The sequence below is a fragment of the Anser cygnoides genome, chromosome 3, assembly GCF_040182565.1.
Source record: "Anser cygnoides isolate HZ-2024a breed goose chromosome 3, Taihu_goose_T2T_genome, whole genome shotgun sequence".
Taxonomy (NCBI): domain Eukaryota; kingdom Metazoa; phylum Chordata; class Aves; order Anseriformes; family Anatidae; genus Anser; species Anser cygnoides.
This window is the reverse complement of record NC_089875.1, coordinates 83,007,140-83,030,746: the sequence shown is the minus strand read 5'-3', so window position 1 is coordinate 83,030,746 and position 23,607 is coordinate 83,007,140. Positions and strand designations below refer to the sequence as shown.

General features: G+C 45.9%; 3 protein-coding genes across 10 annotated transcripts in view; 1 reads left to right on the top strand and 2 right to left on the bottom strand.

Moving 5' to 3' along the window:
• The window catches only part of ANKRD6 (ankyrin repeat domain 6), a 116,097-nt gene extending 101,359 nt beyond the window's left edge, over positions 1-14,738 (top strand). For 6 of the 7 annotated variants that reach the window (XM_048049517.2, XM_066994538.1, XM_048049519.2 and 3 more), the window contains 11 exons: positions 1,912-2,010; positions 2,985-3,083; positions 4,559-4,657; positions 4,876-4,953; positions 5,251-5,355; positions 5,614-5,751; positions 6,117-6,293; positions 8,284-8,436; positions 8,993-9,106; positions 10,807-11,149; positions 12,389-14,738. In XM_048049517.2, coding sequence (XP_047905474.1) covers positions 1,912-2,010; positions 2,985-3,083; positions 4,559-4,657; positions 4,876-4,953; positions 5,251-5,355; positions 5,614-5,751; positions 6,117-6,293; positions 8,284-8,436; positions 8,993-9,106; positions 10,807-11,149; positions 12,389-12,957 — 1,974 coding nt within the window. In that variant the 3' untranslated portion in view covers positions 12,958-14,738. The remainder of the gene's footprint in view (positions 1-1,911; positions 2,011-2,984; positions 3,084-4,558; positions 4,658-4,875; positions 4,954-5,250; positions 5,356-5,613; positions 5,752-6,116; positions 6,294-8,283; positions 8,437-8,992; positions 9,107-10,806; positions 11,150-12,388) is intronic. The other variant, XM_048049522.2, reaches the window with a different exon arrangement.
• A 1,990-nt stretch (positions 14,739-16,728) lies between these two features.
• Positions 16,729-18,984, bottom strand: LYRM2 (LYR motif containing 2). 2 transcript variants are annotated; one of them, XM_048049526.2, is made up of 3 exons: positions 18,832-18,984; positions 18,273-18,413; positions 16,729-17,343 (listed from the first exon to the last, which is right to left on the bottom strand). In XM_048049526.2, exons 1-3 carry the CDS (start codon positions 18,874-18,876, stop codon positions 17,263-17,265), a joined length of 267 nt encoding a protein of 88 aa, XP_047905483.1. In that variant the 5' UTR covers positions 18,877-18,984; the 3' UTR covers positions 16,729-17,262. The 2 variants fall into 2 exon arrangements, with proteins under 2 accessions (XP_047905483.1, XP_047905482.2); XM_048049525.2 differs by having other exon boundaries at positions 18,273-18,449; positions 18,832-18,891.
• Positions 18,985-20,040: 1,056 nt separating this feature from the next.
• MDN1 (midasin AAA ATPase 1) overlaps positions 20,041-23,607 on the bottom strand; it is a 98,249-nt gene continuing 94,682 nt past the window's right edge. The window contains exons 101-102 of the mRNA XM_066994537.1: positions 22,717-22,859; positions 20,041-21,017 (exon numbers count right to left, since the gene is read on the bottom strand). Coding sequence (XP_066850638.1) covers positions 20,829-21,017; positions 22,717-22,859 — 332 coding nt within the window. The 3' untranslated portion in view covers positions 20,041-20,828. The remainder of the gene's footprint in view (positions 21,018-22,716; positions 22,860-23,607) is intronic.

Sequence of the window (23,607 nt, the reverse complement as noted above, 5' to 3'; positions counted from 1 at the left end):
AAGATGAAGGAAATAGCAGTAGCAGCCCATGGTATGAGCCGAGTTAGGGCTCGGACCATGGTGCCACTGGGTTGGTCAGGTTGCATGGGTGGCACCGTGTCCTTCGTTACAGGTAAAGGGTTTTGGGATGTCTTTATGGGATCTCTGAGCATTTTTTTCAAGCAAATGACACAATATTTTGGTAAATGTACTTCTAAATTGTAAATACTTCTGAATTCCTCTAAAATTTCAACAAAAAGTGCCAGGGAAGAAAGGGAAAAAGAGAGACAGGTGGTGAAAATCTTAAAATTTTGAATGAAAGGGCACATTGCCTGGGCACGGTTTTCTGTCTTTCTGCGTGTGTATGCAGTATATAAGCATATATTTGTACAGTTGTGGTCACTTGTGGTATGTAGTTACATCATCTTTGATATTATTTCATGTGTACTCCTTCTTTTATATTGTTCCAACTTCCAGTTTTTTTCCTGTGTTGTTCACCTTGATTTGCTTCAAAGGTACTTGAGACAACTTCACATGCTTACACATAACAGATGATAGTACCTGACTTTATAGGCTTCTGAACCATTTTACTCCTGTCCCTGGATGTGCTTGTCTCTATATATGTATATTTATGTACAAAGGTGTGTGCTTAAGAGTCAAGTCGTGTTATCCTGCAAGCTCGGATGCCTTAGGGTGTTAGAAAATTTAGCTTGTAATACAGCATCGGTCAGCTGTTTGGAGACAACCTCTTCTAAAAAGCACACGAACAGAATAGCTTAGCAGTGTTAGCATCTGAGATATGGCTGGTATACTGCGTGAGTTCCTTCTGTGCTGCTCTTCGATGTCTTACCTGTGCAATCCTCTCTCTTTGCCTTTGATCATTTGATGCTTTTTAATGGACAGGGCCTTTTCTCAGGAGCTGCTGAAAAACAAGGGAACTGTGCATGCTTGCACACATGCGTGCACTTTGACCTTTTCTGCTTTCAAGAAAAAATGAAGAGCTTAATTCTCCTTAATCCCAAAATGGTTTCCTGGTCTCTCAACTTTCAGTGTTACTGATGACAAGGCATACTTTTTCTGACAGCTTTTCTGACAGCCAGGACTAAGAGCCATGTGCAGCAGCACCTTGCAGTCCCGTGGCTTACGCCTGGGCATCTTGAGGCTTTTGGCTCTCACTGCCTTGTTAGAGGGACAGAAACGGGCTGCTGGATTTGCCAGATCCTGCTAAGCAGCAGAGGACAGGAGGATTTCGGTGTGTTTTTGCTGTACCTCCTGGTTAATTTCTCCTGGGACTGCTTGGGGAACACTTCTATATACACGCTTCTTGCAGCACGGCATCCCGAGCACAGGATTTAAAAGAGCAATGCAACTGAAGACAGTTTCTGTAACAAATGAAATGCAGAGACCAGACAGGACACGGGATTTTAAAGGCAAGTCAGGTGATATTTCTTTCAGTACAAAACTGCATGTTGGCTTATTTCTGGAACCTCTTTGATTTTTAGACGTTTGCAGCAGGTTGAGAATGTAGGCACAGAGCGAAACAACCAAAGAAGGGGAAAATGTTATAGCAGGAATGAAAGCAAGACTGTCCTGAGGAGTATTATGGCATGGGAAGTTTTACTTCTTTAAATTAAGTGCATGATATTGCTGCTTGATTTTAATTAACCAGAAGTTTCTAGATTCTTTGCTACCTGAGCAATGCAGATATTGTTAGATTGTCCAGTTTCTGCCTTAACTCTGTCCCAGATAAATCATTTCCAGGATGAGGTGGGTATTGCAGTCTCCAAGTTTGGTCAGCTCATAGCATTGGGAAGAAGCAAGTTTCCCACCCCTGGGTGGATCTTCCTGTGGGGAGACCTGCGAGGTTTTGTTTTGTAAAGCTCCTGTCCAATTTCTAAATACGACTTCTGTATTTTCCTGTGTTTCTCTAAGGCAGGTAACACACCTCTGCACCTGGCTTGCCAGAACAGCCATTCCCAGAGCACTCGTGTTTTGTTACTTGGAGGATCTCGAGCAGACCTCAAAAACAATGTGAGTTTGGAAAAGGACACGTGTTCATTTTTGTGTGCCTTTGTTGTAGCCATACTGCTTTAACTTGTGGAAGTACTCAGGTTTTAAGCTGTGATTTTTGTCAGAAATTCAAAACCAAACACTAACAAATGGTTGTAAATGTTGCACACGGGAATGCTTGAGGTAGGGCTGGGTGAGACGTTGCTTGTACCCGGCTCCTGAGTGGGGCTGGAGGGACCCAAAGGGTTTTGTTGTTACCCAGACCAGCACAGCTGATCCTTTGCTGCTTTTCGTGGTCTGAACCATGTAGTGTCGTGTCATTCTGCAGTGGGGCTCCTCTTTCAAGAAGATAGAAATCTTACGGGGGTTTTATGCCAGCACAGTGAAAGCCTTCAGGCCTGCCCTCACAGACATACAGTGCATACTGCCTGTTGGTTCATCAAATGAGGTAGATTCAAGGGGCCTTGACAGCTTTCCTCCTATTTTGTAATGGATCTGGCATGACAAAGGCAAAAAAAACCAAAACAAAGCAAGAAAAAACTACAAGTGGAAGCCAGATGTCTTTGTCCTGCTGAATAACCCCGGGGGCAGAGGCACACCGAAATGGGAACGTGTGGGGCTCTGCTCCCAGCTCAGCCCCAGCTGCCCCTGTGCTGCCCCTCCTGGGAGCTCAGCTCTGGCCCCACTCCTCAGGTTTTCTTCTTTGTGTGTGACTTTCCAAATCATGCTGGTTTGGGGGGCAGGAGAACAGATCTAGTGTAAAAATGTGAGTGCAGGGCCTTACATTGTTTTCCATCAGTGGTTGAAGAATCCCTCCCCTACCCCTGCTATTGCTAAGCTTTGTACCAAAGGGAAGACAGCATTGCTGTTCGGCGGGGGGGTGTGACGTTTGCTGCTCATTTTGGTTTAACAGGATTATTTCATCCTTGAACACCATGACAAGTGCAAGCTTCCTTACTGCAATGACATGCTCAGAGCTTTGTTTCTGTTTGCAGGCAGGAGATACCTGTCTGCATGTGGCTGCTCGTTATAATCACTTGCCCATCGTTAGGGTGCTGCTCAGTGCTTTCTGTTCTGTCCATGAAAAGAACCAGGTCAGTGCATGAACTCCATTGCGACTCTGCGCCCTTCACATAAGGCTAATTGTTGGAAAGAGAGGTTCCTACCCAGCAATCCCACTTCTCTGTGTGTTTCACTGTGCTGCCAAGTGCCTCAGCTTCCAAGAGTAGCCTTAAAGCAATGGCATATCAGTGGTTTATTATTTTGCCATCACATTTGCATCTTTTCTTTAAAACGTTTTCTATTTATGAGGCTCTGCAGAGGTGTGTTGGTGCAGAAAGGGGTGATGGGGACAGGGTAGTAACCTCGGGTTAGGGGCTGGGGGTCCTGTGCAGAATGGGTCTGGGCGAAAGACTTGGTCATTTCATGGGGCCCATCTTCTCCTCCATCACTGGGTGGTAACGAAACTGCAGGCATTGCAGGGACACTGTGATGCAGGGCTCAGTCATGTTCAGATGCTGCAGAAGTGCAAATTTCTCTGGAATATTGCATTTTGCAGTAGTGGGAATCAACAATACAGAAAAATAGGAAAAAATATGCTTTAAATTCAAAGTAATGATCAGTTTAACCTAGGATTAATCGTCCATGGTTGTTATATAGGGAAGAGATTGATCGCTGTCCCTATAGCACAGCCTAATTGTGTGGAATGGATTTAGTGCAGTACAACATCTTTTTGCACAGAGGGACACCACTTTCCCTCTTTTTTTCCCCAGTGCTACCTGAAGTTGTTCCATATTTGCACATCTAATGGTTTTAGTACACGCCTTATCCAAGTAGTAAGCAGCAAACTTTCCACTAAGCTAGAAGGGATGTGCCTCTACCATTTAATGAAAACAAAGTGCAGGGCAGAGGGGACAGGAGGGCATTATATGCACGGGTACAGTGTCCCTCAGAGAGCTGCTGGCTCTGTTACCAGCACCTGAACCCAATCACAGCAGTCTTCACTTCAGTACACAGGAACAAGGGCAAGGCAGTGTTTGAGTGCTGGACCCATATCACCTCCTGGCTTTATTCCAGAAGCTATTTTCTTTTTTTTCTTTTTTTCCTGGGGAATCTCGTGAAGAGAAAACCGACCATCTCGCTGCTGTTAATTATCTGGTTATTTCTGAGCAACGTGATACACGACCACCTGCCCACCAAGGAATCAAACGTGCAGCAAAGAGAAGGTTGCAGTGGGCAAACCCGTTCTGCCCTCAGATGTCGTATCCGCTTGCTGGAGGTGGAGCTGGGCTGCCTCCAAGCTGTGCCGTGTGTCACTTCATTTAGCCAAAGCCCCTCACCAGCACCCTGGCTGCATTCCTCAAAACAAGGCTGAAGTAGCTCATTGCCCCTCCCGTCCCCTTCTGCCCAGCTCCGCTTTTTTGTGGAGCGAGCCTTATTGAAGCTCGGTCGTTGCATCAGTAAGCGCAGGTCTTCTGGCCTCTCAGCACCCCATAAGAAGCTGAGATTTCTGCAGGGTGAGACCCGGGGACGAGTGGTACACGTCTGCTTTCTGCTTTGTGGCTTGCAGGCGGGAGACACGGCGCTCCACGTGGCTGCTGCTCTAAATCATAGGAAGGTGGTGAAGCTGTTGCTGGAGGCAGGGGCTGATACGTCAGTTGTCAACAATGTAAGTAGGACGTGCAACTCCTCTGGTATTTTGTGTTCATGCAGACTCTCCTCGACACTCTAGTGTTGGTAGAAAATATTTGGGAGTTGAATGAAATCCGGGTACATGGAAGCAGTTAGTCACTTCACTCTTTTGCACGGGGCACGTACTAACGTCAGGTGGAGAAATCCTCCATTTCCAGTGTTTTGAAGGAAATGCTGTCGTCTTTTTCCTCTCAGGCAGGTCAGACCCCTCTAGAGGTTGCCAGACAGCACAATAACCCTGAGGTTGCGCTTCTGCTCACTAAAGCATCCCAGGTACGTTGCAAATGTTTTGTTGGCAGTAAACTCTGGCCCTGACACAGGTGGGGCTGAGACCGGTTACCCCCAAGGGGCCACAACGCCGTAGTCTTAGCCTTCTGCTATGAAAGATGCCTACGTTTCTGCTGGGTGTTGCATAAATGCCTGCTCTGCTTGGCCCGTCAGCATCTGGGAGCGCTCTCTCCTTCATATATTGCCTTTTAGGAGAGGTGAAAACTACGTCTGCTTTATTTCTTGGCTTCTGTATCAGGAAGGAGCATGACATCCCTGAGTAACAGTGCCGTCTGCCTCCAGGTCTCACGCTTCAATCGCGGAAGAAGCCTGAGGAAGAAGAGGGAGAGGCTGAAGGAGGAGAGGCGAGCTCAGTCGGTGCCACGGGATGAGGTGGTACAGAGCAAGGTACAGCCTGGCATTACCAACTCTGTCCCTGCACAGGGGGAGCGGGAATAAAAGCCACTGGGGCTAAATCTGTCTGGATCTGTCACTTGTGTCTGAGAGCAGCAGCTCTCTGTGTGGGACAGCCAGGGGAGGCCACTTGTGTTCTGCTGCTGGGTGCCCGCCCATGTGTGCAGAGCAGCTCAAGACTAGGAAATGGAAGCAAACTCCTTTTCCCCGTCTCCCCGACTGCTCTGAACTCCCTGTCTCTGCTCCAAGCAGGGCAGCGTCTCGGCTGCTGACGACACCCAGAGCAGCGACCAGCCACCGCAGAGGAAAACAGATCTGAAGGATGAGCCCCGGTCAGCCTCTCCGGATCCCAAAGGGAAGAAGAGCAAAAAGAAAAAGCCAAAGGAGAAGGTATCAGTAGATTTAAAACAGCAGAGAGAGGCGGGATCATTGTTGAGTACAGGTGTCCCTTTGGCGTGTCAGTGAGCCAGGGCACCAGCTCTGCCCTGCTCACAGGGCAGAGGCAGCCTTCAGACAAAACTGATTTCTGGTGGGGAAATCCTCCTGTTGAGGGTCACATGAGCTGGGTTTGTGCAGAAATCTGGTTTTTGTGCTGACAGAAACCAAGATTGTGGTGAGTAATGCAGCTGGATTTGTGTTTTGATCAGGTTTTTGCTGTAATTATCAAAAAGGATTTTTCATAAAAGGATTTCCCACCGGGAATAGTTTACTAAGGGGCTCATAAGCAGGTAAAATGTTGCTTGTGCTTTACACAGGTTTCAGCGCTCTCCGACCCCATTTCCCCGGCCGATCAGCAGACACTCCCTCGGCCCCAGCAAAACCTGCCAAAACGCAGAAGTAAACATCACTGCTCCTCTCCGCCGCCTCCCCACGAGGTCCGAGCCTACCAGCTGTACACCCTCTACCGAGGGAAGGATGGGAAGGTGATGCAGGTGAGCGAGCTGCTGCCTCGTGGAGGGAGGCACGCTGAGCAGCACTCATGGCCGGGGCACGGCTAGCTGCTCAGATAGAAAATGCTCTCGATCAGCTCCATGCCATGAGTATGAAATAATGACTGCGGCTTTATTTTCCTTGCTTGGGCTTCAGTTGTGTTTTGGCATGAAGCCAGGCACACAGCGAGATGGTTTTATGTATGCTAAGGAACGGGTAACGAGTTTTGCCCTAGAAAGTAGTAACTTTTTGGAGACAAGGTGTGAACAGCGATTGAGAATGGCACTGGAACTTAAAGGATACACTTTGAAATATTAAGATTTCTGATAGGAAAGGCAAAAAAGGTTTTCTAATGAAAATAAATGAAAGTTGTGTGAGCACTGACGCTTACTACTTAAACCCAGCGCTCGAGTGTACTCAATACATCCTGTTTCAATTCTTTGTTTATTGCAGCAAGTCTTCGGGGATTCTGGGATCGCTGGAGGCAGGAGCTGTAGAGAAATTGGTTTACAGACCAGGAGTAGCAGCTCATGTACATTTATTTCAGTTTAGAAATGGTTATTTTACTCCACTCGGTTTATTTTATTCTGCTAGTACTTACCAGTTCACGTTTCTATAACAGCATGAAATCAGTCAGCAAATGACCCCGTAGACATTGCAAACATCTGCACTGTTGTTTTCTTAACGTTGCCTTCCTGCACCGCTGGGAGATCAATCCTTTCATTTCATTAACTTTTCACATCCCTCCACAGCTATCCTCGTTCCCTTGCTGGAAGGAAATTCAGGAGATCAGTCAAGTCAGACTTCAGAGGCTTTACACGCCTTGGTCTCCAACATCTCACTGTGTAACACAGGGGAAATTTCCAGACAGGGGCATTATGGGATTATCCTAATAGGATAGGAAGGAAGGAAGGAGGACTTCTCAGATGCTAAAACGAGTATGTCCCTACCCCTAGGGATGGTAGGATGGAGGATGGACAGGTAGGAAAGATCTAGGGAGCAGGAAGAAAGGTGTAGGGAGCAGGCAGGCTTTGTGTACAAACCTAATCTATTAAAAAAGTTTAGCTTAATGCAGACTCCCTTCCAGCATTTCCTGAAAATACAGGACACTCCTCTCTCCCCTTCTTTTTAGCCTGTCTTCTTTGATGCCCTCAGGCCCTGAATAGCAAACAAGAGTGTCTTTAAGTACATGCATTTCTGAAACTTTCTCTAGCACGCCGCAACTGACCCACCTTCCCCTGCCGAGGGAACAACCCGTACTCTGTGACCAGCACTGTAGGGCCGAAGGAGAGAGGGAGGCTCCTCTGCAGGCGGATGCAGAGCACCTGGGTTGGGCTCCAGACACCCTCGAAGGAGCCAGTTTCCGTCTGAAGACTGCAAAGGAAGCCTGTGAGGATTAGCTGTCCTTGCCTAAGGGAGCCTTTTGTCGCCATCTCCCTGAGAGAATTAAGTGTGGTCAGTGCAGCTCCCCGTGCAGGGACGGTGTCACGCAGGTCAAAGAAGGCAGCTGGAAGGTCAGCCAGATGCCTGCAGGGTGGCGGGAGGCAGGAGAGGTGAGACCTTGCCTTGCAGTACGAAAAATGAGCATGTTATTGGCATTGGGTTAAAAAAAAACAAATGCATACAAAACCACACATCCCCAAAAATCAGACCATACAATTCAGAATTACAGCACTGAGACGAGGGAGCAGGTCTGTGAGGCGATGCCCTCTCATACGGCACACAGTCAGTACCACAGCATGTGTGAGCCAACCTCACTGCTGCTCGAAGCCCCAGCGTTAGGATTTGGGCATACAGACGACATCAATCATTTTCTAGTCTGTGTTCTTCCAACTAATGTACTGTTTGCTGAGCTGTAAGATATTATTAGGAGGGTAAGATGTGGTACATGGTACAAAAGAGTTCAATAGTGACTCAGAGAAGCTGCGCTGATGTTCCAAGTGCGCTAGGAGGACAGCAGGATGTAGCAAGCCAATGTTTTCCTCTTTTCAGGCGCCAATAAATGGATGTCGTTGTGAGCCCCTGATAAACAAACTGGAGAATCAGCTGGAGGCAACCGTGGAGGAGATAAAAGCTGAGTTTGGGACAGTACAAGATAAGATGAATGTTAAGCTGGGCCAGATGGAAAGCAAAACTCAACATCAAGTAAGAGTACGACCCGGAGGTCTGTTCGCCCACAAGATTATTAGAAACATAGCCTAAGCATAATGAGTGTTTTCATTGTCACGGTTCGTTTATTGCTTCTTGCGTTGTAAAAATGAACCTGAAAGCTTATATTCAAGACCAGGGAACTGTGACATTCCACAGGGATCTAATGTTGCAAGCTGGGGTCTTGAGAAAAAACGTATTTAATGTGCAAGTGGCTTCAGGTGCTTCTTTAGACAATAAATCTAACCTGCTTGAGGGAAACTTACAGAGAGAGTGCTGTCCTACAGCTGGTAGTTCGTAATTGTAAAAACCCATTTTGTTGAATTCTCTTTACACTGATGTTCAAGATCCTTTAAATTATTTTTAATGTATTTTTTTTTCATTAAATAATTTTGCGATCGGACCTTTTTGCAAGCTACATCAAATTGCAGTTGGCACCATTCCTGGAAACGAAGCCTGAAAGGCAGAGCGTACTGTGACTTGCAAGGTCCGCAGACGGAGTTTTGTTTTTTTAACACGATCGCCTTGGCTAAGTCATGTTTTTTTTCCCCAGCTCCGTGTTTTAGACAAGCTGATGTCAGAGCGGCTGTCCGCAGAGAGAACAGAGTGCCTTCATCGCCTGCAGCAGCACACTGAGCTGGAAAAAAACGAGGGAGAGAAACGGCAGGTAGGGCTTGAAACGGCTCCTCCCTCTTAGCTCAGGTGGATCAGCACAGGAGTTTTGTTCCAGCAAGCAGAGAGAAGAGCGGAGAGTTATCTAAACTGCTGAAACAGGCAAAGGGACTTCAGGGGACAGATGATTCCTATTCACCACCTGAATCTCTAGACCAAACATGTAAAGCTTTTGCATTAGAAGCGGGCGGTGTGAAATCCAGTCCGACTGTTGTAATTTAATTTGGTGGGCCCGAAGGTGGGATCTCTAACAAAGGTATCTTTTTTTCTAACGTAGTGCTTTGTACAAATTCTTACGCCTAAATTTTTCACAGTTGTGCTTTAGCTTTCCCTTAGTTATAGGAATATGTGGTAACATCTGCAAACAGTCACAAAGTCCCTGTTGTTCCTTTCATTTCTCATCCGTTTGGTTGCGCGCCCTGGAAATCTCCCCCTTCTCAGTCTCATCTTTTTTTTCCCCACAAATTAAAGGCTGCAGTTCTTCCCCCCGACTTTGGCAACAGCACGCCATCTCCAGGCTGTGTCGTACTGCCAGTAGGCAAGTTCTTTTTATAGGCTTGTTAACCAACGTTACAAGAGGAACTGTTCCAACAGAGAGCCAGCTCTTGCTCCTCTAGTTTCTGCACAAACTCACCACTAAAACATGATAAGAAAATTGTATTGCTCCACTCACAGTAAGCTTAAAATACAATTTGTTTTCTCATTGCTGGGGTTCTTCTAAGAATTAAGAGATGAATACTCTTTGTTCTAGTAAAAGGTCGTAACATTTTGTAAGACAGTTCCAAATCTGTGTTAAAAGGCTGGCTGCTGTGATAATCCCAGCTTAAACTACTGATCAAGCTCCTTGGCCTCACACCCACAAAACAGTTTTCTCCAAAAAACAGTACTTAAACTCAAAAAGCTTTATTTTTTTTTCCCACAGTACGAGACATAGGTATGATACTGGCTTCTGTGATGTCTTAGGCTTGTGTTCCCACAGGACTCGAAATTGCCATTAAGTGGTGTCATCTGTCCGTGTGCTGCTGAGTCCAGCTGAAACTACTGAAAAACTGGGTTGGCCTTTTCTAAATGCGCAGACTAAATGCCCAAGCTCGTCAGAGGTTCTGACCTAAATTCCCGATGCCATGTGCGTACCAGGGAAAAGAGCTGCTCATTTTTAAAATGATCACTGGCAAATGCCTCTGCAGTTGACACTTATTAAGCACTTCTGTAATTTAAAAGCTGTTAGTAATTTATCATGTGGTGTTGGGCTCGTCGTTATCACCAAATGAACAGAAGAGCAGAGGTTGGTACAAGGCTGCGTCCCGGAAGTGTCTGATTTGAATTTCACTCTTAAAAAAAATGGCAGCTGTGAGCACATGATGTTTCTTGCACTTGGAAAGTGCCTTTTATTTTATGATTAAGTAAGTCAGCCCTGATCAGAAGACTTGGAGTCGCATTTGAAGTAGAAATTCAAATATAACAGGTGGTAGCTTGGACTGAAGCGGTGCCTTTCCTTAGCTAGTATGCATTTCCTCATCTTTTCTGATTTGCAGTGCTCTGTATACTCCCCATGGCAGCATACGTATCTGTCCAGGCATCTAAGCCCACTGGTACCACGCTCAGTTCTCTTTGTCCTTGCTGCACAACCTGAGCAGCCCAGCAACCAGAGGCTGTAGTGCCAGGATCGCCTAACGTGTGTCCTCTTCCTCGCAGATGTCCTTGGTCGATGAGCTGAAGACCTGGTGCATGCTGAAGATTCAGAATCTGGAGCTGAAGCTTTCTGGAGATTCCAGGTCATCAAGACCAAAATCAACGCTGTCCACCTGTGAGTCCCTGACCGAGACCCTGGACACGGAGCACAACCCCCACGGCGCCAAGGACTGCAAAGCCCCCCAGCCCCTGCTGCCGTCGGAGGGCTCCCACCAGCACTCCTGTGCCACCCTGCCCAACAGCCTCTCGGAAGACGGGGGCAGGAGCAGAGGCCCGGGGCCCGAACAGAGCTTCGGACAACAGTTCTGCATGCAGCAGGACGGTGCCTCAGGGACAACCCTGTCAGGTACGTACATCACATTCGTCCAAAGGCACGCTCATTAACTGACGGGGGGATGCTTGTACTCACACCGCGGGTACTGACTCTGGCCGCGTGCTCTCCCCCACCTGTATGCGTAGCGTCTTGTAATATGCTTCAAGGCAGCCAGTGGGAATGGTTAGATTTTATTTTTACTTGGGTGGAATTGCACTGGCTCTTCCTAACGTTGCCAGTGTGTCTTTGAAGCCAAGACTTCTGATGCTCTGAATATTTACTGAAATTTCTGCAGCTTCCCAGTCAGAGTTACTTCAGCCCTGCCTGTCAGGAAGCTGCACAGGTTGTCCAAAATTCACTGAAGAAAGCATACTGCTTTAAGTGCTCTTCAGATGTATGGATCCTCTAATGGCAGGGTGCAAGGATGTAAACCTGAAATACTCATTGCCCTTGTTAATATTTAAACTACAGGGATATAGAAAAAAATCTTCCACTTTTTCCACTTTTCAATTATTAGTTCATTACGGAATGGGAAAAAACACAGCTGAAAACACTGAAACCCATTCAGGGATCGTAGGCACCTGAGGATAGAGAAGACCTTGGTTCAAGCCACTTCTCTGTGCCTGACCAAGGAAGCTTCCGAGTACAACGAAACAGTCAGAACACAATTCCAGCCCAGGTCTCGGCACGCAGGGAGAGCACTGTCAAAGTGGTGGGCTTCTGTGAAATACCCTGTGTATACCCTCCCGAAGCATCACACAAAGAGCACAGCAATGGACACGGACACCCCACTAGACTAGAGACAGAGAAGATGTGGCAGCAGAGAGGCTGTGAGCTACTGTGCTGAACAGGTCAGAAGCATCAGAATGGGTTGTTTTTGCAAAGTTAGCAGGGCTTCAAGTCTCGCAGAAGCAGGGGATTCATAAATACAGGCTGGCAGTGACTACTTAGGCTGATCATCAGACATCTCAGCCTGATGTTCGTTACGCCTCCCTTTTGTGAAGACCTTTGGTTGCTGGTAGGCTGTAGTCCCACAGCCACAATGCAGAGCTTCCCTGTCTGCACCAGCTTTTCTCTCTTAATGACTATTGTATCACTAGTATTAATATCACCTGACTGTGGAGATACAAAAAAGTAACAGAAGCCCCTACACCGCGCACACCGCGCCGTACATGGGAAACGCCATCATTCAGCACACTTAGTATAGAAAGGATTTCTGAAGGCTGAAGTGCATGCCCATGGCTTTTCTAAATGCGTGTTTTTATTCTATAGGTGCGGAGCAGCAGTTGAGCCCTGCTGGACCAGCTGCTTCTTCAGCCCCTGCTCCAGACGTCCGGCCAAAGGACAAAGCCGGCGGTGCCAGCACGTTCCAGAGGCTCCAGCAGGAGCTGCCCTCCGCCGAGCTTGTGGGCTCCAAATTGCGACACGTAAAGGTTCAGGCGGCTTTGCAGCCCCTGGCCGAGCCTGCGAAGACCGACCCGCAGAGCGGCTGCTTCGTCGACAGAGGAACTCAGACAAAGAAATCCAGCAAGGGCGGGCAGCCGAGGCACAAGGCGCCGCACCATGCGGGGGCTCACCAGAGCCAGGAGCCGCCCGCTCCACCGGCGGGGCAGCCGCCCGCCCCTCCGCTCAGAGACACCTCGCAGGCCCTGGAGATAACCCAGTACTTCTTCGAGGCCGTTTCCACTCAGATGGAGAAGTGGTACGAACGGAAGATTGAAGAAGCCCGGTGCCAAGCTAACCAGAAAGCTCAGCAAGACAAAGCTGCTCTCAAGGAGCACATAAGGAGCTTGGAGGAGGAGCTCAGCAAGTTAAGGACTAAGGTGCAGAAGGAAAGCTAGCATTCACCCGGCGGGGCGAGGCGAGCAGCAGGACTCACTCTGGAACCTGCTGTGCAGGAATCTGGGATAGGCGTAGATACGTACTGGTAGTGCCTGGCACGTCCAAACAAAATGCTCTTTTTTTAGGAGTAGAAATAACTTTGGAAACTCCAGAACCAAGGAGCTTCACATGCAGACTGTACCGACGACAAAATGCTGCAGATTAGATCCTTTCCTCGTTATTTCCCAGAGCCCGTTACATTTTGCACTCTCAAGTTTCAGGTGCTGCTTGAAAACACACTGCATTATAAACCAAATCCGCTTTCAGAAAAGGGAATTTTCTTATTTCTGTGTAAGTCAGGTGTGGCGAGAGGGTTCCGCCGTACGCCCCATGTAAAGGTGACGCCAATACTGAAATAAATCCCGGATGTTTGAGAGCTTTTGGCTGGGTCAGCAGTGATGCAGCGACTGCTTGGTGCTGAAGGGCTGCTGATCCCCGCGGCCTCTCTCTGGTCAGCCGAGCAAAGCTCGAGCAGGGAGCGGTGTGGGTTTCCTGGTGGGAGAGGCCAAGCGCCCACTGATGTGAGCTGCCCTGTTAGGTACGGCGGCTTCTGTTGCCACGTTGTTTTTCATTTGGTATACATTACTAAAATAAATGCTCAATTAGGCTCTCTTAATGGTGTCCTGGTGGCAAAGCTCCTCGTGGTTACGCAGCTGTGGGGGCCATATCGAGTGAGCTGACAGAAGTTCTGTTTAGGGCATGGATGGCAAGTATTTTACCATAACCATGCTCTACTTGCTAAGCGTAATTTTTACGGAAAGCTCTTTTCCTTCAAGCAGCAAACAGCTGAAGTCACTGAAGAGGCTTGAAAGCAGTCCTGTAAGGAAGTGAAAGCTTGGTTCTCTGTATGCAGACGTTTCTTCTTCTGTAGGGTCTGGCTTTCCTCCCAGCTGCCTTATCTGGACTGTCTTCCTTTGTTCCTCTGAACAATTCTGCTCGCTGTTTTCCCCCATGTGTCTCTAAAGAGAGAGACTGGGCCCTGGTGAAGCTCCAGGTTTCAGGACTGCTTTCACACAGTCCCACAAAACAGAACTCAGCAACATTTTCAGTTTTTTTAGGGATGGCTTGCAATAAAAATCAAAGCTTGCAGTGACGGTTTCTGACAGTAATTCACAGAGTAATTCACTTTCAATTGCGTTTGTTCCACCAGTAACACCTGAATTCGTCAGCCACGTTTGGGTCCTGGTGCGCCATGTGCTGCGTAAACGAGATGCACCGTAACTTGCTCCTGCATCCCCGTGGGGTTCCCTCCGTGTACCTCGGGGAGGGCTCCACGAGATTCTCTTAATAGAAGTAGAGGTACTGAACATACCGTGACGGAACAATTGGACAAAACCAATTCAAATACAAGGTGGCACCAGATGCCAGGGAGAAAGATTTATTTTTTTCTATACTGTGGAGCCCTAAAATTAATACAAAATACTTTCCAGTATTGATACCATTAACAAATTAGCAATTAAGCTTTTTGTGTTCTTAGCAGATGTATAAAGCAAAGAAGAATTGTATTATGTAACTATTTTTTAAAAATTCCTATTAATGCACTATCAAAGCAAGACGTGTATGTGCGGTTACGGAAACACTAGTTTTATTGCTCTGACTTCCATAGTCATATAGACACTTTCGTATGTTTACAGTTTTGTTTAAGCTACTGTAGGAATGCAGAAGCATGCTATTTAAGTTTTATATCCCCTTGATAAAGCGACTTGTTTTGCCAAGTAATTAAAATAAGTGTTGCTCAGAATCCTTGCGTTGCAATGTTTTCCTATCCAGAGAAAATAGACAAAATCAGAAGGGAAAGGAGAAAATCGGCCTGCAAAAGTCCAAGCTTCTGTTATTTTGTGTTTTTGCTATAAAACGCGGAAGCCAGGTCTGCCAGCTGTCCCAGGGTGAGGCCGCAGGGACCGAGTGCTGCCGTTACCAATGCGCTCCCCTGGCACTGCGGAGGCTGCTGCACGCTGCTGGCGCACACGCTCCTCACCTCGCACAAATGCGAGGGAAACACAAAGGCTGTGGTTTTAGCAAACCTCCTGAACGCACAGACCTGCGCTGCCGCTACAGGCCTTGCAGCAGTGATTCAAGGCAGTAACTTGGCTGCAGAGTTACTGATTTTAGAGGTTTTATGAAGCTAACAAGTGTAGTCCAAGGGGAGACATTCTCCTAAAATTCATTCCTACTCGCCTCTGCAGTTCCTCCCGCATTCAAAACTACTGGAATTGAAGAACTTTTTAAAACAAAAAATAAAAGCCATGTTATCTACCTCTCTCAGGCACACTGTGTAAACACAGGTGCTCTAGCAGAGTACACTCGGGCTCCTAATGGTTTCTGGCAGGCAATTTGATCTTGACACTGCAGAGGGTCACAACGGCTGGAAACCGCAGCCAGCAGACCTCAGGAGGTCGGGTGAGGTACTTGCAGGGCCACCCGTGCCTGCCAGGAGCTATTCCTGGCCTGCGCGGCTGCAACCCGTAAGCGCAGCAAACTGGAGCCGCGGGAGGAACGCAGGCCCTCGCGTCCCCTGGGAAAGAGCCGCGGCCAGGCGGCAGCCCCCGAGCAAGGGGACGGAAATAAACCACCGAGGGGAAAAGGAAGGCTGCACGTGAAAACAAACTGACATCGATCACAGCTTTGTTCAACACAGCAACTTCAGGGGCCCAGCCAACGCCATCAACCACCTTTGTCAACAGCCAGGATAAGAACCTGACACTAGTTTTTTATATATATATATATTTAATTTTTTTTTTTTTGCTTTTTAACAACTTCCACTATGGCTTCCCCACCAGTTGAAATCCATATGCCTGGTAAAACCAGTCACTCCTTTTCTTTCCCCACCTGCTCCTGCCGTTCCCCCCCTCAGAGCAGTGCAAAGCGTGACTTTGGAATCTTAACCTCTAGCACCTTCATTGAGATCATACTGCTAAGGCTTCAGAGAGACCTTCCTCGGCAAAGATGCCACATTAATGACCAGGACTGCAGGATTATGGCTAACAGAGATCCCAGACACCACCTCCACAAACAAAACACTCGTTTCCACGCGTGGCTTTTTTCTCCCACAAATATCAGCTGCAGAGAACCAAAACTAACACGTTTTTCCCATTAACTTACCTTTTTTCATTAGTTTGAATTTAATGTCCCGCAGAAGCAAAGGGCTGTGACTCTGTTGTAGATGAACAGAGAACGTCGACAGCAGCCCCAGCCCTGCTCGTGCAGTGCCAGCTCCAGTGCCCACGTTGTCCAGCACCGTTCAGGCTCAGAACTGAAGCTGCAGAGCAAGCAGCGTGCCCAGGACTTGTGTTCACTTTTGGAACATTAACAGCAGGGGAAACAAAACAGACTGATCAGAACACTGAAAACCTGAAAAACAATCCCCAACTCACTCATGGCATTTGGTCAGCCCTTTCTACCAGAAAATGCTGGCAAAATTCTGAAAGCACAACCCGAAACGCATGCAGCTACTGTAGAGTATCTACTGCTGTCTAGCTACCTATGCCGAGAAAATCCCAGATGCACCTTGGCATTTTCATTAGTAAGTTATATGGGGAAAACATAAGATACGCTGCAATTCAGGGAGATAAAGGCATTTTCAAACTACATAAATTAAAAGTAGTTATTTCCCACTTGTAATTCTACCTTAAATTGATTTTTAGATACTACCTTCAAGATACTTCCTATTAACATGGGAATAACCATTTCTGGGGCTAAAAACCTCTCATTCATTTTCATACATAAAGACGTGCCTTTTAAAGTTTTATTCAGCTGTAACTGAAAATCAACATCTACATAAAAAACATTTTCTTAACGTAATGTTTTATGTTTTTAGACACAATTATTTATCCCAAATGCTTCTGCTTTCTTAATTCAGGAAAAAAAATAATCCTTGGCACTGTAGAGTAAAGGCTGTTACCACAAGTGTTACCACTTAGACGTACCACAGTAGGAAACAGACAAAATAATCTGGTTTACATTTATTTTCCATTTCCCTGCCAACACACTGCTGTTGTGATCTGGGGGCTTTCTGCTTTTCCCGCAGCACGTGCTACACCATCCATTCAGTTCTTCGGGGTCTTTTGTGTCTGAGTGATTCCCACATGGAAGAATAACCAAGCCAAGAAGAAAGGGAAGAAACAAAACAAAACAAAACAAAACAAAACCAAACCCACTGTGGTAGATTCCATCTTCAGACATTACCAGGATGTCATCAAAGACTGCTATTATAACCACATTCTGGTTTTCAGTAGATGAAAGTCCAGCTGTCAAAAAAATGACACTCAGGATTTTGCCAGCTTAAGTGTTCTTTGAAGCTCCTGAAGTTGCATATTGCCTTGAGTGATCATCATCCTAATTGCATCCTGTAAAACAAAACTGAAGCTACTAAACAAACACACGTACTCAGATTTTACACAAATGCACAGATTTTAACACATTAAAGTGTACGTAGCTTCTTACCAGCACTGTTGTCATCTATTTCTAGCATGTAAAGTAACACTATAGTTGCTAACATGGTTAAAAAAAAACAGGTGAATAATTAATTTTATCCAATTCCTTAACAATGTGTTTGGGGGCTGGTTACATCTTTGCTTTAAAACTCAGATTTAGATTCAATTCAAACTCCTAGTAGTATTTTCTTTATGCCTCTGTCTACTGCCTTTGCAAGTACATAGTGACAACTGCTTATTGGCATTATGGAGACAGAAGTTTTATAGGACAAGTAGATATTTCCGTCAACGTTATTTTCTATCTAAGTATTGTTATGCTTTGCATAACTCACCCACCAACTCCCTGAGCACTGGTTAGAAAAAAACTAGAAAGCAAAGGACAAAAGACATTGGAGAAATACGAAGGTTTCCGCAATTCAGGCTCATATGTATAGAAATCCAATCTCATTTTCTTTGGCTTAAATATAGATGGAATTAAAGATTAAAAAAAGAAGCTATAAAAAAGCTTGAGCATTAATAAGCTTAGATTAGTTAGCATGCTATTCAATGCAATTTTTCTGATTCTTGATTTAGGCAGGCAGGATTTGTTTGGTTTTTAGCTTCTTAATCCCAGAACGTTATCTGGAAGTCAGAGAAATAGTACCCCCATGAAGAAACGACGATACTCAGAGATGCTGAAGTATTTCTCCACACAAATACCCCTTAAGAGAAATTAGTCGCAGCAGACTCCCCACAAGCCTTGATGTGACACCCCCGAAACAAAAGCAGGTGGCAAAGCACAGCACACAGCACGCATCGCTCCGCAGGCCACGTGCTTGGGATTGCCCGTTTCCACCCCTCACCTCTTCTGTAGCATCCTTATTTCTTCTGAATTCCTCCCTGGCCCACTCCTTCAAATAGCGGCGATCTGCCTCGGCAGGGACGTCCCGGAGGGCCCTCAGGATCTTCCTGTACAGCTGGAGAACCTGCTGGCGCCTCAGGAACTGAGGACAGAGAGATGTCAGCCTGCTGCCCTGGCCCTGGGCACACCACAGCGAGTGGAGCTGTCAATGGCTCCGTTCCGCTCGCAGAAATAACCACAACGCTCCGCATCTCCCTTCATAAAGGGCCTAGCGTTGGTTCCCTGCCTGAGAAACTTAACTTTCGTACAAAGGAACGAGCCAAGCACCAAATATGTGGCAGCGGTGGCTGATGTCAAACACAACAGCGGCGGTGCCTGCTGACAAGGAGGCCCCACTGCCAGCAGCCACCCGCAGCCTTCCCGCAGCTGCTACCCGCCGCCAACACGGAGGTTTCACCCTCTCCGCAGGTGGGCGAGCCCCGGCCCCGCCACCCGGCCCCAGGCAGGGGAGGGATCTCCCTGTCACCTCCTGCCATTTTGCCCGAGCCGCCGGCCCGTACCTGCCTGAGGGTGAGGGCGCCGGGCGGTAGGCGGCCGGCCGCCATTTTGCGCGGCTCCGCCTCCGCCGCCCTCAGCGCCGAGCCCGCCCCGGCGGGAGGAGCCCCGCGGCCGCCATTTGCTGCCCCGCCGCGCCGCCGGCCGGGGCCAGGCGGAAGAAGCGAATTAACTGAGGTGTTGTTGCCTTCCTAGGTAGCTTGGTGCTTGCTTGTACTAAGTACAGTGCAAGCCCTTCGCTAATTACGGAGAGGAAAAAAAGGAGGTTTGTATAAGCATTTGACTGTGCACGGAGCGCTGCTGATAAAAGTGTGGCTCCGGCTGCAGTCATCTGTGCAAAAGATAAGCCCTTGCAAAACTATAGCTTACAGTCAGTATCCTTGCACTCTTTAAGAGAAGTAGATAAGGTTTGTGGGTTTTTGTTTTCCTTCCCAATATATTTTCCTCTAGTTCCCTACTGCAAATACTCAGGACACGTCTGAAATGGCAATACATTCCAGACAATTTCCTCATGATCTAAAAACACCTATTTCCACAGTTAAATTTCCCAAACCATTTAAACATTTGTATACATGACACATTTGTATAAAAAAGACCTACATAACCTTGCAGGGATATTGTATAGTACCTGACATTTGAATTCTGAGGGGACACAGTTCCCCTGTTAAGTTCTCTGTTCTGAAATTTGCTTATCATGAGTTAGTGTGGCAAAGCTCTGGTACCAGTCACAAAGGTAAGGTGAGAAAACTCTCCTGATCCATCTCACCCCTCAGGGTGGATCTCAAAACAGCTACTGTGATACTTCAGTTGAGATTTTTCTATCTGTAAAGCAAACAGAACAATCACATCTTTGGGAACGCACCCATGTTCCAGCCATTTTCTGATCAACTCCTGCACCACACTTCAAGTTAGACACCTTCAATTTCTGTACATAAAGAAAATCTTCAATGGATGTAGAGTAGACATATTTTAAAAAGTTTCCTGCACATTTTCACTGTCTGAACAGACCAGGGTGGAGTCAAAAGACCAGACCACTAATCAAAGCTCCACGCTGGCATATCCTTATAAAAGAGATGTTGAAGTTACATAAACCAGAATACATTTTCATATGAAAATTCAGATTTGTGCACTGCAGGAGAATGCCATCTATTTCCATGTGGCAAATTCAGTTGATCAAAGCTCGAATAAATTAACAAAAAGGACAGACAGCATGATTACAAACAGTGGTACCTCTTTTTATTAGAACAGACTATATAAGATGCATAGCTTCTGCAATGAAAAATCATGTCCATGCTTTAAGACATCTTATTAATGAAACATGTCCTCAATGTCTGCCTTGGACACTGGGGCAAACTTCACAGTGTAAACTGATAACACAGGGATTACTATATGGCATTATTCATCAAACTCCCTGATGATATTATCAGACAAAAATCAGCAACAATTATATCGAACGCGTTTAACTGCAGAACAGTTTCAAGTATTCAAGTACTTATTTTTTTTGGTTGCTTAAAACCATCTGCTTCACCCACTTCCTCCCCCCACCCCTTCCCAAAGAGGTGGCCAACCACCCGGGTGAAGCTAAAGAGAGCTTTTTTGCAAGGCAGCTCAAGTACTTCTAACACAGAAATGCCTTCCAAGAAGCAAGACTGATTTTTCTTATTGCAATAGACAGGAGTAGGAATAACTTCACCTCTTTGAACATTACAAATAACTTATTACTTAAAAGAAAAAAATGTAATACAAGAGAAACTGAAGAAAGTTTTACATCATTTACGTAGTAAGCAATGAAGAAACACCGTCTCACCATTGCATAATCTCCTCTGACAAACACGGGAGAAGACACCTAAACCATTTTGTTCTCAGGCTGTCTGGCTGCCAGAGGGCAGCTCTTGTATGTTAATCCTACTTAAAAAGAGACCTCATGAACCCTCCGATGAAATGTCGTTCCATGCATTTCAGCAGTTTAGCAGCAATAAGGTATTAATTTTGTCTACAAAGTCTACAAAGCGTCCGAGGCAGTCACCAGTTCAAACCACTGTCTGAGTGCGTCACTGAGAGTTTCTGGAAGAGCGTTCACATCCCTAAGGATCATGTAGAATGGGAATGGAAATTCTTCCATGTAAGATCTGATTTCAGGCAATTCCCCAGGTCCTTTGAATATAGGAACTTTAATGTCCAAGATGGAATCCTGTAAAAAAGAGCTGACATGACTACACAACTACATGCATCAATTATTCTATTTTTCAAATTTTTGTAATTCCTCATCTGTTAAAGGTTAATAAAGTTTTAATATTGAAAGGCACAAGTATTCAACGGTAAATCAAATCAAAAGCTGAACACAAAGCTGTTAAATGTTTTTGCCCTTTTAGACAGAAGAGCTTTAATCAAGCTCCTGCAATACCAATTTCTATAAAGAAATCCTGCTTTCCTTAGTATTTTATAACTTCATTTTACTGTTATCACTTTACTTATGCATTTGGTGCCTTCCCAACACTGTCACCTGTAAGCATTTTAAGGCTAAAAATTTAACTTGCATTTGTGCATTGACTGAATGCAACAGGATTCTTTAGCAATGTTTTTAATTTCAACATAAAAAAATCAAATTAAATTCCATCTCTGCTTCTTGTAAAGGAACTTCTTATTTGCTCAGTGTAGAAGCTCAGAAGACTAATAAACCTTGTGAAAAGGGCATTTCACTGCCCAGAATTTTAGCTTGCCAGCATAACTAGGCTAGGTATAATCAGAACATTATAATAGTTTATCAGAAAGAAAACTGTTAGCTTTTCAACAATAAATAGAGCAGGCAAGTTTTCTATGAAAAAAGGTACAAGAAGAAAGTTTGAATTACAAAATTATAATCTTCACCACAAAATTCAAAGTAAAACTCAAGTTTGTTCACTTATTAGAGATTCTCCCTGAAAAGCTCCCAGACATTTCACTTCCCAGACAAGGAAGTCTAAAAACACTTCTTTCCCAGCTCCTAAATGCTATCCAGTTTTCTCAACTCAGGCACAACTCTCACACGCTCTTTTCTGTCTGTTAATCTCATACTGGCTCCTGCTGTCATATCAAGTGGAAACTGCTGTCAGAACTGATCGTGTTCTATCAAAATTGAGACAGAAGAATGCATCACTTAGGGTCCCCAGCACAGTAAGGACACGGATACAGGACAAGTCCAGAGGAGGGCCACGGGGATGATCAAGGGGCTGGAGCTCCTATGAAGACAGGCTGAGGGAGTTGGGGTTGTTCAGCCTGGAGAAGAGAAGGCTCTGGGGAGACCATAGGGATAAGACAAGGGGGAATGGCTTTAAACTAAAAGAGGGGAGGTTTATATTAGATGTAAGGAAGAAATTATTTCCTCAGAGGGTGGTGAGGCCCTGGCACAGGTTGCCCAGAGAAGCTGTGGATGCCCCATCCCTGGAGGTGTTCAAGGCCAGGCTGGATGGGGCTTTGGGTGATGTGGGCTAGACGGTGGCATCCCTGCCCATGGCAGGGGGCTGGAACTGGATGATCCTTAAGGTCCCTTCCAACCCAAACCATTCTGTGATTCCACGGTCACTCAAACTTTAAATTTACCAGCCCGCCAGCTACTTCTCTGGTGAAGAAAATCTACAACCATTACATTTTAAGATGGGAATTCCTATTTAGACTTTGTAACATGGAAGCTGTTTCTTTTCTGCGTGCTTTTAAATACTAAAGAGGATAAACATAAAGATAGGAAGAAATGCTAGAATATTTCACACATGAAAAACTGAAGTTGGCCTAAATATCATCTTTGACCTCTGCAAAAGATAAAATAGCTATAAAGCACTACAAAGACACGAAAAAGATTTGCATTGGTTTTCACTCACAGCACTTTAGTAATTCTCCCTTGTTCACTCACTTACCCGGGAATTAGGATTGTCCAACACTACGAAAATAACAAAGATATTGGCATTCTGAGCTGCTTGGACTGCTGCTGTCACTCGTTCCTTGCCTTCCAAGAAAAGTCCTCTTCCATCAGATACAATCAAAAGCAGCTGTGCTGTTTCTTGAGCACAGAAAAAAAAATCCAGTAAATTAGAGTAAGGCATTTAAAAGGCAAACAGACATTTTTTTGTTAGTTTTGTGGCTATAATGGGAAAACCCCCAGAGTTTTCTTAAGGAAGTTAAGTCTTTATCAAGTAGAATTCTGTGAGTTAACATTAAGCTGCTGTTACAAGTGGGTCGAAGAAACCCATTGTTGTTTTCTTTTTCCCACTGTATGAAACCATTGAGATCAAATGGTAAAAAAAAACAACAAAAACCCCACAACTGTCCATCAGTAGCACAAGAAAAGACAAAAATGCATGAAATATACATAAGGAATTGAGTCATAGGCTTCTCTTTCATGCCCGGTAGGTGCCTAGGAGTTAAACACTGGCTGAATTTTAAGAGTCCAGCCTTGGTGAAGTTGCAGCTGCTGCAATGAAATGGAAAGAGTCCAAATCTACTCCTCCAAAATCAGGAACCTATGGATGTGTCTGTATTAGTGTTTCATTCTGGAACACAGCACAGTGAGACCGTACTTTTGAGGCAGGTTCCCCTGTTGTCCCCTCTTTACCAGGCTCGGCTTACCTCACAAAGCAATACTGGAGGGCACAGAAGCGATTACTTTTGGATGAAGCTAAACCAGAAGACAGGCTCCAGAGGCACAGCCAAGGCAACCACTAATGGGCATTCAGGACTTGGGACCAGATGAGCTAGTCTGAAGTAAACCCCCCGACACATACCCAGCGCAGATGTTCCTCAGCACTAAT

Bases quoted from the DNA above. Each gene is read 5' to 3' on its own strand.
- LYRM2 (XM_048049525.2), bottom strand. From the start codon at position 18,876: ATGGCGGCCGGCCGCCTACCGCCCGGCGCCCTCACCCTCAGGCAG. The intron at 18,450-18,831 runs GTACGGGCCGGC...TGGTGTGCCCAG, and splicing joins GCGCCCTCACCCTCAGGCAG to GGCCAGGGCAGCAGGCTGAC. The intron at 17,344-18,272 runs GTGAGGGGTGGA...TTTGTTTTACAG, and splicing joins ATAAGGATGCTACAGAAGAG to GATGCAATTAGGATGATGAT.